General features: G+C 46.5%; 2 protein-coding genes across 3 annotated transcripts; both read left to right on the top strand.

Annotated features, from left to right (window-relative positions):
- Positions 1-749: 749 nt before the first annotated feature.
- On the top strand, positions 750-11,194 carry LOC134023238 (polyadenylate-binding protein 1A). Of its 2 annotated transcripts, XM_062465193.1 has the most exons (14): positions 752-1,627; positions 2,064-2,257; positions 2,458-2,573; positions 2,928-3,067; positions 3,175-3,269; positions 3,382-3,615; positions 3,772-4,044; positions 4,230-4,320; positions 4,686-4,799; positions 5,023-5,165; positions 5,352-5,436; positions 5,745-5,875; positions 5,967-6,062; positions 6,220-6,345. In XM_062465193.1, the coding sequence occupies exons 1-13, from the start codon at positions 1,435-1,437 to the stop codon at positions 6,054-6,056; spliced, it is 1,899 nt and encodes a 632-aa protein (XP_062321177.1). In that variant the 5' UTR covers positions 752-1,434; the 3' UTR covers positions 6,057-6,062; positions 6,220-6,345. The 2 variants fall into 2 exon arrangements, with proteins under 2 accessions (XP_062321178.1, XP_062321177.1); XM_062465194.1 differs by lacking the exons at positions 5,967-6,062; positions 6,220-6,345 and adding an exon at positions 11,120-11,194 and having other exon boundaries at positions 750-1,627; positions 5,745-5,896.
- On the top strand, positions 8,448-10,458 carry LOC134023765 (uncharacterized). The gene is made up of 3 exons (XM_062466129.1): positions 8,448-8,461; positions 8,772-10,086; positions 10,327-10,458. The coding sequence occupies exons 2-3, from the start codon at positions 9,550-9,552 to the stop codon at positions 10,456-10,458; spliced, it is 669 nt and encodes a 222-aa protein (XP_062322113.1). The 5' UTR covers positions 8,448-8,461; positions 8,772-9,549.
- Positions 11,195-13,642: the final 2,448 nt, after the last annotated feature.

Here is a 13,642-nt window from a genome sequence, read left to right as displayed (position 1 = left end):
TTATCATACAGTGGTAGATGCGTGAACAGTGGTACTGGTTAACTCTGACATTTACACAATGCTTTTTCTTATATTGTATATGCATGACGGTATAATACACGTTTTAGGTGAAGAATGTGATATATTTTATATGATGACATCTGACATGGTGTAGTTGTATATATGCTTTTACTCAACTGCCCCCCCTGCTGTTGATACCGAGACGTTCTTTTTAACACGAAAGTATTTGGTCCAGTGTGGAAGTGGGATGATTAATTTCATTTATCAATCATTCATTTTAAAAACCTACTACAGAATCACTTCGTTTTTCCGAGACGAGATTGCATTGAAAGTAATCTCAAGGGAAACATTTTCCGGATAGTAGCCTATACACGGATTAATATATTGTATTTGTGAAAATGCATTGGAGGCATTTAATTGTGTGCCTCTATGAACTCCAGAGAATTATGTTGGGTTTACACACAAGGAATGGTAGGCGCCCAGCTATAGGGTGAATGTAATGTACTCATAAAGACTAATCGTATTTATCCAAAGAAGCACTTGTTTTCCTTCTTTTAATAATAACAAAAAATATATAACCAAACAGCATAGCATAGTAATGTGTTATACAGATATCATAATTACATTCAAAACAGGAGAATTTAAGATTTGATCATAATGTTCAATACAGATATTGGCTTTTTGGTTTTCCAAAGCAGCACATGTCTACAACTAAACCAAACGTGACGTCATAGTCGTCGCCCAGCGTCGCGGTGTAGACTCGGCATTCCATCCACATGACATTTCATTCCTGTTATTCGTCTGCGTAGAGTGTGCACCGGAGCTAGTCTCGGCACACATTTTATTATTATTATGAGAAACATCAAAGGCTAGACTATTGACATAAACATTATTTTTGTAAGAAAAAGTAATCGGTGAAGCAGGATTTGATTTTCAAGCCAACGTGAACAAGACGCAAAGGAAGACGACGATAGTGCTAATCAAGTTAGCTTTAGCTATTTTGCCGACATTTTTGAAAGCGTGGGGTGCTTAGCCAACGAATATTGTTGCCAGCTTGTGCTGTTAAAATTTGCACTTTTTATTGTATTTGTCGATATATAATTATTTGTTGTAACGGTAGCTTGCCACAACGTTGTGAAAGAATACAGGCGGTGTAATATCTGCATTAGCGTAGCAAGGCCATATTGTCCGAATCGTTAGCTACCCAGAACTAGTCTGGCCCACGTTTCTGTCCTCGTCTTGCGCGCAGTACCGAAACCTTCAAGAAAACGGAACAAAGGACATTGAAGTTTTCACCGGAATCATCTGTCTCGGTTTGCAGAGACCCGGGGCTTTGGTTGTCAGACAGCTAGATAGCGATCTTATTTTCTCCTAGTTGGATATTTGCTACCCTCGTGCGGTGCCGCTCTAGTGCACGGTCCGTCCTCATCAGGCATGAATCCTAGCGCGCCTAGTTACCCCATGGCCTCTCTGTACGTGGGCGACCTACACCAAGATGTTACTGAAGCCATGCTGTACGAGAAATTCAGCCCAGCCGGGCCGATTCTATCAATCCGAGTATGCAGAGACATGATCACTCGCCGGTCTCTTGGATATGCTTACGTTAATTTCCAACAGCCAGCTGACGGTAAGCCATTTTCCTTCAGCAAACCTTGGTTGTCTTCACCGGTTAATTAATTCAAAGGATGTCAAGCAAGCTATTTAATGTGGCGATAGTGCTTGCCACCCTTCTTAAACGTGCAATAGAATATGAGTTGTACAAAAACGGGTCAGACCATTGAATGTTTGATCTGATGAATCGTGGTTTCACGATTTCTAGCCATTTTGCGGGCTCGAAGACCCACCCCCTATTGACCAATAGCGTATTTTATTGTAACGACCAGCTGAAAGATTAAGCATTAGCTGCAAAGATGCATTAAGCATTTTCTTTATTCTGCTGTAGTAGAGTACGGTCTCTCATTGATTGGCATAATGTCATTGCAATTGCCACTATTTTCCTAACCGAGACCGCCAGAGAATTACCACCTGGGGGTGTGGCTGATGGTGTCGCCTCTCTTTTTCAGCCGAGCGTGCCCTGGACACCATGAATTTTGACGTCATCAAGGGAAGACCGCTCCGTATAATGTGGTCTCAAAGGGACCCCTCCCTACGGAAAAGCGGAGTGGGAAACATTTTCATCAAGAACCTGGACAAGTCCATCGATAACAAAGCCCTCTACGACACATTCTCTGCTTTCGGGAACATCTTATCCTGCAAGGTAGGAAAAACACTGCTCTGGTTTAACGTGTTTCTCTGCGTGTACTTGAGTGCATTTTGCGAGTGATTGTGTGCCTAATAGTTCTTAAGCATGTTACAACAACGATGCATATCCAATAAATCACCGGGTGGTAAATCTGGACAGCCACCTTGACTTGCATGGTTTTTGCTTTAACACTCAACACATGTCCTCTCCCCAAGGTGGTTTGTGATGAGAATGGCTCAAAGGGCTACGGCTTTGTGCACTTTGAGACTCAGGAGGCTGCAGAGAGGGCCATTGAGAAAATGAACGGCATGTTGCTCAATGACAGAAAAGTGTAAGTGGGATGTTATTTGTTCTCTTTTTTCCCATACTCGCCAGTTTAAACAGGTTTAACCATTTGGCCGTTGTGGGCCCATGTTGATGCGTGGTGTTTAAGTGTTTAACAGCATCACCCTACTAATAGTGTGGGAATAATATCAACTAACTTTGTGGTTGTAATATAGAAAACCAGTTACCAGGCAAACGAAACAGTTTTAATATGTATCGTCATGATCTGTATCATTAACTATCCTATGGCGGAAACACCCTGAGTGACCTTTTGCTGTTGCCCTCCAAACCTGGATGGGGTCAGCTGATCTAAGCGCATGCTGTTTTTACTAACGCTGCTTTGTAACCACCAACGCTATAGGTTTGTGGGCCGATTCAAGTCTCGCAAGGAACGCGAGGCTGAACTCGGTGCCCGTGCCCGGGAGTTCACCAACGTCTACATCAAGAACTTTGGAGACGACATGGACGACGAGAAACTGAGAGAGATGTTCAACAAATACGGTGATTGTTTATCCGGCGTCACTGCGCTGTACGATAGGGTCGTGTTTTGGCATTGAGGGGGGGGGGGGGTTACACCATATGACAGGTCTGATGTTGTGTCGGTGCAGGACCCGCCCTGAGCATCCGCGTGATGACGGACGACGGCGGGAAGTCCAAGGGCTTCGGCTTCGTCAGCTTCGAGAGGCATGAGGACGCCCAGAAGGTCAGTGAGCGTTCCTCCGTCGCTCCGCCGGCTCCTCGCGAGCGCGGGGGCTGTCTGAATGTCTTGAGCGGCGTGTCGTTTAGAAGCCCTGTGGCGTCTCTCCTCGCCCCAGGCCGTGGACGACATGAACGGCAAGGAGCTTAACGGGCGCCAGGTGTACGTGGGCCGCGCCCAGAAGAAGGGCGAGCGGCAGAACGAGCTGAAGCGCAAGTTTGAGCAGATGAAACAGGACCGAATGACCCGCTACCAGGGCGTCAACCTGTACGTGAAGAACCTCGACGACGGGCTGGACGACGAGCGACTCCGCAAGGAGTTCACTCCCTTCGGCACCATCACCAGCGCTAAGGTAGCCCTTCCTGGATACCAGTCCACACCTGGGAATTGTTAGTTGTTTTGTTAGTTGATGTTTTTTTTGTTTTTGTTTTTACCAAAGGTTTTGTATAGAAAGTGTTCCAAATTGGAAGTGGACGGATTCAAGATGGCGTCTCTCTCGTGTCTCTAGGTCATGATGGAGGGCGGCCGCAGCAAGGGCTTCGGCTTTGTCTGTTTCTCGTCCCCCGAAGAGGCCACCAAGGCGGTGACGGAGATGAACGGCCGCATCGTGGCCACCAAGCCCCTGTACGTGGCGCTGGCCCAGCGCAAGGAGGAGCGCCAGGCTCACCTCACCAACCAGTACATGCAGAGGATGGCCACCGTCCGAGCCGTACCCAACCCGGTCATCAACCCCTACCAGCCCGCCCCGCCCTCAGGCTACTTCATGGCTGCCATCCCGCAGGTAGAGGACCATCCACACATCTGTCTACTGAGGAACTGAACCCTCAGGGCTGGATGACAGACGCAGTGTCCACGCCTTGACTAAATGTCAAAGCACAGATCCAGCATAACAGCATTGGGAAGGAAAGGCATGTTAAAAGAACCTTCTGGACCAGAATGGTAACGATACCTCTTGGTTCTTCACAGGCCCAGAACCGTGCTGCTTACTACTCAGCCAACCAGCTGGCCCAGCTCAGACCCAGCCCTCGCTGGGCCACCCAGGGAGTCCGACCTCAACGTGAGTACAGAGAACGGGACACTCACACACCCATACAGGACCACTAATATACTGACTATGGCTGTGGGGTAGGGGGGTCGTGTTGAGTTTACCTGCAGAATTGATTCATAGCATTCCTTACCTACATGTATGTTGCACATTTTCACTTGGTTTTGCAGTATGATGACATGATATCCAGCCTTTTGATACAATACTTCCAACACAGTTATCATAGACCAAACTTGAACCAGGCCAGGAGCACCGAAAGGTGTTTCCAGAAAAGCCTTTGACCCCATAGGCTGGTCAGTACCTGATCCCCTTAGCTGTGTCCGCCTGTCTCATCCACCCCCCTCTCTCTCCCCCCCCCCACCCCCCTCCGGCTCCAGACTTCCAGAACATGCCCAACGCTATGCGTCCGTCTGCGCCACGCCCGCAGACCTTCAACGCCATGCGGCCCACCACCTCCCAGGTGCCACGCATGATGACCTCCCAGCGCATGGGTGAGTGCGAGACTTCCGGAAGCCAGACAGCACGGCCTAAAAGACGGCAGATTTTCACCCTCCGTTTTGGTGCTTCGCTTCCTCCGAGAATAGGAAACGCAGGATCCAAGTCGATTTCCGTAATGGTCTACTAAATTCCACGATGGGCAAAATATTGTTGCCCTTTTAATGTTGTACGGGTGTGATCCTGACTTCCTGTTTGACTTCCTGTGCGCCTCCTCAGCCACCCAGGCTCTGGGCCAGCGTCCCGCCGGTGCGTCTGCGGCCCCGGCCCCCGTGCGTGCCATGCCCCAGTACAAGTACGCCGCCGGCGTCCGCAACCCCCAGCAGCACATGGCCTCTCAGCCGCAGGTCGCCATGCAGCAGGTACCCACCCCTCTCCCCGCACGCACGCACACACAGAACGTCAACTCTGGACTGTCCCTTTAAGGCATCTGATCGAGAATCTGACATTGCAAGACTTGTTAAACAGTAGAACCTTTTCAGGGGGCGTGGCCTCTGGGTAGTCATGTGTTGCTTGTAAGGTGACTGATGTCCGTTTCCCCCATGCAGCCGGCTGTCCATGTCCAAGGCCAGGAGCCCCTGACTGCCTCCATGTTGGCTGCTGCCCCTCCTCAGGAACAGAAGCAGATGCTGGGTGAGACTGGCCTCCCACTAGCACACCCCCCTTTCCATGCCTCAGACTGTACAAGGTCCTATCTACAGCTGGTGGACTGGGCACTGTTCCCTCTCCTCCTATCTGTCTCAGTCACCTTGACCTCTAGTTAGAATCCCTTACAGTTTGGGTGAATGACAAGCTTCTCTTTAGTTCTTGCTCTCCACACTTGGTTTGGAAACACTGCACCCTCTCCTTCTCTGCTGGTGTGTCCTACAGATTCTCATTCTAGAACATAGTGGTTCTCAGTGTCTGGTTCTAAGCGCAGCACCCCCCTGTCCCCCTCCTAGGTGAGCGTCTGTTCCCCCTGATCCAGAACATGCACCCTAGCCTGGCTGGGAAGATCACTGGTATGCTGCTGGAGATTGACAACTCTGAGCTACTCCACATGCTGGAGTCCCCCGAGTCACTGCGCTCCAAGGTCAGTCACCACCTCACCATGGTCCCCCTTCTCTGCCTGGTGACTGTGGTTCTGCTGGTGTGTAACACATCCTTGTTGCTCCGCCCCTCAGGTCGACGAGGCTGTTGCTGTGCTGCAGGCCCACCAGGCCAAAGAGGCCGCACAGAAAACTACCAATCCCGCTGGAGTCCCCAGCGTCTAAGACGAGGTGTGTTGAGGAAGTACAGCTACTCAGTAGTTACTTACTCATGAATTATGTATGGGAATGTGTAATACTAATAACTACAAACAGGTCAATTATGCTGATGTTTTGATGATTTCATATCTTGGCGTTGATGTGCTGCTAATTCGTGTTCCTGTTTCAGGTAATGGAAATCATTGAAACCTGCTTCACCGAAGAAAAAGTTTGAAAAAAAAAAAAAGTTTAAACATCGAAAAACTGAAAACACCGAAAACATTGCAAAATGAATAAATTTATATCTTTAAAAAAAGAACGTATGATTGACTTTGCCAGGTCTAGTAAAAAGTCAAGCTAGACCTTGATGATAAGAATACAAAAGTTTCTTTAAAAAATAGAAAAATTTGAAAATTGAAGGTTTGAAAAATGGGATGAATACATTCCTACTTACATACTTTGTCCTTTGCTCTGTCGTTGCTCAGAATGTCAACTGATATGTGTGTACAGAGAGGCGATAGCTGAGCATTTTGAAAAGTAATTAGGGTTGTAATGCTGCTGGCTGTAATAAATCTCTCAAACAATTTGGATTGTGGCCTTCTTCCAGCTCAGAAATGGTAAAGGCTTAGTGTTCTCTTCCAACAGAAGTACAAATGCTGTTTTCTATTTCCGAAGTGCATCTGGAGATAAGAAACTGCCTCCAACACACACCTCCAGGTGGCAGCAGAGTTTAGGCCGTGTGTGAGTGCCGAGTTGATCGACAAGTTCAGTTCTTCCGCCACTTGGAACACGTTTTTCTATATTGGATTATATAAACAAATATTCCCATGTGTGTATTTATGTCCAGCTTTGATCAAATCCTGGATAATATTTTCATGATATGTCTAACTCCAAATGTAGTTTCAGTTCCCCCACGTGCAATATCTGGACCCTGCCATAAGAGAGCGACCTGTCTCTTGTAACCTAGTTGCTTCAACTGTTACTCCAAAGCTGGATCTCTGTTTATAGCACTTCAACATCAGATACTTCCAACAGTGCATACTGGAAATGGGGTTCCATCATGTCATTCTGCCCTCTTAACAGTGTAAACTCTTTAAACTAGAGCAGAGAAGACTTGGCAGGGTGTTTGTGGGAACCATGGTTGAGTGCGTCAAGGGGATAGAGGGCAGCAACTTTGATGAGTGTGCTAAGGCACTATCTTTGAAACCATTGACCATTTTTGCCAATCTCTACACACCAGTCCAAACTCACTTGGGAGTTCCACCGAGTCAAAGTCATTATCTCTGGATAAGAGTGTCTGCTAACAGACTAAATTAGCAAGGAGAGATCTCATGAAGCTACAGTTGTATGGAAAGTTGCACGAAAAAAGCAAAGACCATTAAGGTCATCATAGTGCTTCATAATGTAGATGGCATACACACCCTATGCAGGTATACACACATTCACCACCGTCTTTGACATTCTTCCCTGCTCTATTTGTATTTCTCTGTCCGTTTCTACCTCTCCCTTTCTATCTCAAGCGCTATCTTTGTAGCATGTTTCATCCGTCAGTACAAAGAAGAGGAAGTAGTTGTGTTGTTGAAAGTAGTCGTGTTGAAGTCAGGATCATTTCTTCCATTTCGTATTCCTCTCCTGCTAGGATCTCTCCAGTATTCCCCAGCATGAGCTATTACTCCCGGACAGGTCTTCTACACATTAGTACTGATCACCATGGAAAAGGGCTGCTGGGACACATACTGCACTGTATAGGGGGGATGGCAGTCAGGAATGTGTCTCTCCAACTGGTTTGTTGTGTTATTGATATAAAATATACAGAGGGGGGGAGATGGGTAAGAACTGAGACATTTCATCAAGGATGTATGTTGGAAAGAGCATCGGTACACCATTAGGTGAGATAAATATGAGACATTTTGAAAATGTTACAGTATTTCCCTACAAGTACATTCTTTACTTTTGAGCTCTTGAACATTTAGAATAATTTTTTTGTAAGGAGGACCTACTAGAATGTCCTCTTCAATAGCTATGAAGTAATAAAACCCATACTTCTCAGTTGACTTTCTAGAAAACATTTAGTCATGAAAGGGTTAACATTCTTCAAGACCCGAAAGGGAGGAGTCTTATCATTATCACTGAAACAAAACGAAACTCATTCTCAAGCACAACTTAACCCTTGTGTTATCTTCGGGTCATTCTGACCCATCAGTCATTGTGACCCACCGTTGTATTGCAACAACTTTACCGCATACAAAAACAAAGTGAAGCATTTTCTTTTAACCGGTGGGCTGTCTCAGACCCCCCACATTGCGAAGGTTAAAAGAAAATTATTTTTATTTGTTTTTGTATTGGGTAAAATTGGGTAAACACAACGATGGTTCGTTATGAACCTTTGGGTCATGTGACCCGAAGGCAGCACAAGGGTTAAGTGCCAACAGGTAACTTATTCAATTTAGCCTCGGTTGCATAGTATTTTTTGTGTCATATTTGTATATTGTACCATTTTTATAGGCTGTTTCATACAAGAAATATATAAATTATAAATATAACAGGGCTCTCAAGTGTTATAAAATGTTTGGCGTGAGATTACCATACACTGAAAGTACAGCATTTCTTCAAAGTGCTTGAATTTTTATGATTGTTAAACGACTGTATAGCAGTGCATGTACTGTTATTTAGTTATTTATTGTTAACACAAAATCCAGTGAAGTATCATCATTCATAAATACACTTTTGATGAATGTTTAGGTATGGCTTCTTCCACATCCTTCCTGTCAGAAGATCAGTTCCTGTGTTATATCTGTCTGGACGTGTTCACTAATCCTGTCTCTACTTCATGCGGACACAACTTCTGCAAAGACTGTATCACCAAGTACTGGGATAACATTGACCTGTGTCAATGTCCCATGTGTAAACATACTTTTGATAAGAGACCAGATCTCCATGTCAACACTTTCATCTCTGAGATGGCTGCTCAGTTCAGGACGTCAGAGCAACTGAAAGCTACCTGCAGCCCAGACCTGAATCCTACTAAACCTGAAGTGTCATGTGACATCTGTACAGGTACCAAGGTCAAGGCCCTGAAGTCCTGTCTGGTGTGTCTTACCTCTTATTGTGAGACTCACCTGGAGCCTCATCAGGGAGTTGCAGCCTTGAAGAAACACAAGCTGATCGACCCTGTGGAGAACCTGGAGAACAAGATGTGTCAGAAGCATGAGAGACCCCTGGAGCTGTTCTGTAGGACTGACCAGACGTGTGTGTGTCTGTTCTGCACTGAGACGGACCACAAGACCCATGACACTGTTCCTTTAGAGGAGGCATGTAAAGTGAGGAAGACTCTGATTAAGAAGACAGAGCGAGACATGCAGCAGATGATCCAGGAGAGACTGGAGAAGGTCAAGGAGATCAAACTCTCAGTAGAGGCCAGCAAGAGAGATACAGAGAGAGAGAGACATCAGAGAGTATTCAGGCCTTCACTGCTCTGGTACGCTCCATTGAGAGAAGCCATGCCGAGTTCATTGAGGTGATGGAGGAGAAGCAGAAATCAGTAGAGAAACAGGCTGAAGGCTTCATCAAAGATCTGGAGCAGGAGATCACTGAGCTGAAGAGGAGAAGCATTGAGCTGAAGCACCTTTCACGCATTAAGGACCACCTCCACCTGCTCCAAATCTTCCCTTCCCCCAGCATCCCTCCACACACCAAGGACTGGTCTGAGATCAGTGTCCACAGTGATCTGATTGTGGGGGCAGTGAGGAGACTGGTGTCTAAACTGGAGGAGACACTCAATAACGAGATAGAGAAGCTGCCTGGAGTCAAGCTGAAGAGGATTCAGCAGTATGCAGTGGATGTGACTCTGGACTCTGATACATCACATCCTGGTCTCACCCGGTCTGCGGAGGCCACCAAGGCTGTGGCGGAGATGAACAGATGCATCGTGGCCACCAACCCCCTCTACAGCCAGGCTCAGCTCACCAACCGGTACATGGCCCCCGTCAGCACCGTACCCAACCCGGGCATCAACATCTACCAGCCTGCCCCACCCTTGGGCTACTATATCCTGCAGGTAGAGAACCATCCACACATCTCTGTCTACCGAGGAACTGAAACCTCAGGGATGGGTTACAGACAGCATCCATACCATCATCATAACTGTCAAAGGAAATTGCAATTTAAGTGTCTTTTATTGAATCTCAGCATGGTTGGATAGAACAGGAACACTCATCCAGCAGAACAGCATTGGGAAGGAAGGGGAGGACATGGTTTTCTGACCAGAATTGTCACGGTACTTCTTGGTTCTTCTCAGTTCCAGAACCCTTACTTTTCAGGCAACCAGCTGGCCCAGCTCAGACCCAGCCCTCGCTGGGCCACCGGGGGAGTCCGACCTCAACGTGAGTACAGAGAACGGGACACCCATACAGGACCACTAGTATACTGACTATGGCTGTGGGGGGGTCGACAGTTTACCTGCATTCATATAATTTCTTAACTACATGTATATTGCACACTTTCACTTGGTTTTGCTAAAGATGATGACCTAATATCCAGCCCTTTGATACAATACTTGCAACTCTCTTACAACACAGTTATCATAGACCAAACTTGAACCAGGCCAGGAGCACCCAAAGCAAAGCCTTTGCCCCCATAGGCTGGTCAGTACCTGATCCCCTTAGCTGTGTCCGCCTGTCTCATCCACCCCTCTCTCTCTCCACCCCTCCAGTTCCAGACTTCCACCTCAGGACCAACGTGCCATACATGATGACCTCCCAGCGCATGGGTGAGTGCGAGACTTCCGGAAGCCAGACAGCACGGCCTAAAAGACGGCAGCTTTTCACCCTCCGTTTTGGTGCTTCGCTTCCTCCGAGAATAGGAAACGCTGTATACACCAAATGATCTACTAAATTCCACGATGGCAAAATATTGTTGTGCTTTTAATGTTGTATTGGTGTGATCCTGACTTCCTGTTTGACTTCCTGTGTGCCTCCTCAGCCACCCAGGCTCTGGGCCAGCTTCCCGCCGGCGTCAAGTACGCCGCCGGCGTCCGCAACCCCCAGCAGCACATGGCCTCTCAGCCGCAGGTCGCCATGCAGCAGGTACAGCAGCAGGCCCACCAGGCCAAAGAGGCCGCACAGAAAACTACCAACCCCGCTGGAGTCCCCAGCGTCTAAAACGCGGTGTGTTGTGGAAGTACAGCTACTCAGTAGTTACTTACTCATGAATTATTTATGGGAATGTGTAATAGTCATAACTACAAACAGGTCAATTATGCTGACGTTTTGATGATTTCATATCTTGGCGTTGATGTGCTGCTAATTTCGTGTTCCCGTTTTAAAGGTAATGGAAATCGTTGAAACCTGCTTCAACGAAGAAAAAGATTGAAAAAAAGGGATGAATACATTCCTACATACACACTTTGTCCTTTGGTCTGTCGTTGCTCAGAATGTTGACTGATGTGTGTACAGAGAGGCGATAGCTGATCATTTTGAAAAGTAATTAGGGTTGTAATGCTTCTAGCTGTAATAAATCTCTCAAACAATTTGGATTGTGCCCTTCTTCCAGCTCAGAAATGGTAAAAGCTTAGTGTTCTCTTCCAACAGAAGTACAAATGCTGCTTTCTATTTTCAAAGTGCATCTGGAGACAGGAAACGTCCTCCACTTCAAATACACACCTTCAGGTGGCAGCAGAGTTTAGGCCGTGTGTGAGTGCCTAGTTGATCGACAAGTTCAGTTCTTCCGCCACTTGGAACACATTTTCCTATAATGGTTTATATAAACAAATATGTCCATGCGTGTATTTATGATCGGCTTTGATCAAGTCCTAGATCATGTTTGCATTATGATGCCTCTAACTCTGGATTTAGCTTCATTTCCCCCACATGCATATGATCTGGTCCCTCATGCTAGTCCCAGGGGTGGTATCTGCTTTTCTGTTTACGTTAGAGACAGCGGCCTGTCTCTTGTAACCTAGTTGCTTCAACTGTTACTCCAAAGCTGGATCTCTGTTTATAGCACTTCACAACATCAGACACTTCCATCAGTGCATACTGGAAATGGGGTTCCATCATGTCATTCTGCCCTCTAACAGTGTAAACTCTTTAAACTAGAGCAGAGAAGACTTGGCAGGGTGTTTGTGGGAACCATGGTTGATTGCGTCAAGGGGATAGAGGGCAGCAACTTTGATTAACTAAGAGGTTTCCAAGAGAGCAGCACTCAGACCCATAATATGACTGCATCTCATTTTCTTACAGTACATGGTTTGGGAATGAGAAATGGAGGTTCTTAAACGCCAATGGTTTCTGGATCTTTTCTCATAAACCTTGGCTGGCGTCATAGTTCAATGCCAGACATAGGTCAATGCCAGACATTTGATTACTTTTCATTAACTTCCCAAGTTTCAGATATGCTGTGGTATTTCTTTGAACAACCAGCACCAGCAAAACAAAGCCTTTAGACTTGTCTTAGTTTTCCTCATGAGCCAATGTCTACAGCCTGGCAAGGGAGTCAGACTCTCCAAGCCTGGACGCTGTGTTTTATTAGAACAGCAGGCACTTCCAATGTCTCACCAAGACTCCAACACAAACATTTCCAGACCTACAACCTCCTTGTTTAAGCTGGACTCGACCTTAGCATACTTTAGCACTGATGCGCAGCACATGACCAATTCTGAGGAACTTTTCAAGAGGTCATCGAGCTCGCACTGTAGCATGTTTTTATTGTTGTTTGTTCATGGCCCATGGAGGGATTTGGGGTAAACATATTTTGTCCTCACAGTTTGATAGCTGGATGAGAGGACATAGCTGCGTGGTACGGGAATTCTGTTATTTTTCTTGGTTCACCAAGATGGTTCACCTCAGGTCCCCTGCCCAGGGATGGACAATAAGCACAGCCAGCTCGCTATTTACACTCCAAAAATGCCTTATAGAGACAGACCCTCACAGAACAGTCTTATCTTGATCACCATCTTCCCAAACTCTCACCACCTTTGTTTTCCAAGCGTTTTTTTTATATTCCGCCCTCCCTCGTCTGGAACCGTTTCATTTTCTCATAAAAACCCCTGAGCTGCAGTACAAGGCAGGGAGCTCTTTAAGTGTGAGGTGAATCATGTGCAGCAGAAAGAACCATTAAGTAGCAGCCTTCTTGCAGCGACACAACAGTGCTCTGCCTCGTCTGTTGTGCTGACCTGCATCTTTTGAGTGTATAAAAGCCTCAGCTTACCCCAGATTCCTCATGTCACATGATCTGCTGCCTCTCACTTGTCTGGGCCTGATGTTCAATCTCTATTCAGAGAGGCTGGCTCGCTCGGTGGGGCATTAACAGGAAGTCAAAATGAAAGAAATGAGTAAGACTGGTTGATGTGAGACGAGTGGCAGAAGGGACACTCTTACTCTCCTCGCATGGGGCCGCATCACCCCTCCATTTTAGAAGACACTGGCCGGTTGTCCATGTAATCCTCTCTAGGGTGGATAAAACACGTCTGTCTGCCCTGTCTGCCAAATATTTTGGAAGAGTTGTGCAATTGCATATTTCAAAACAAACAATTTAGTTTTAGCTGTGTTTTGGAAGGAGTGTGGGAAAGAGTGGAAAATATGTTCACTACTATGTGTGTGATATCCATTATTTCA

The sequence above is a fragment of the Osmerus eperlanus genome, chromosome 7 (genome assembly GCF_963692335.1).
Source record: "Osmerus eperlanus chromosome 7, fOsmEpe2.1, whole genome shotgun sequence".
NCBI lineage: Eukaryota > Metazoa > Chordata > Actinopteri > Osmeriformes > Osmeridae > Osmerus > Osmerus eperlanus.
Note: the sequence above shows the minus strand (reverse complement) of the source record. Positions and strands in the feature narration are given on the sequence as shown.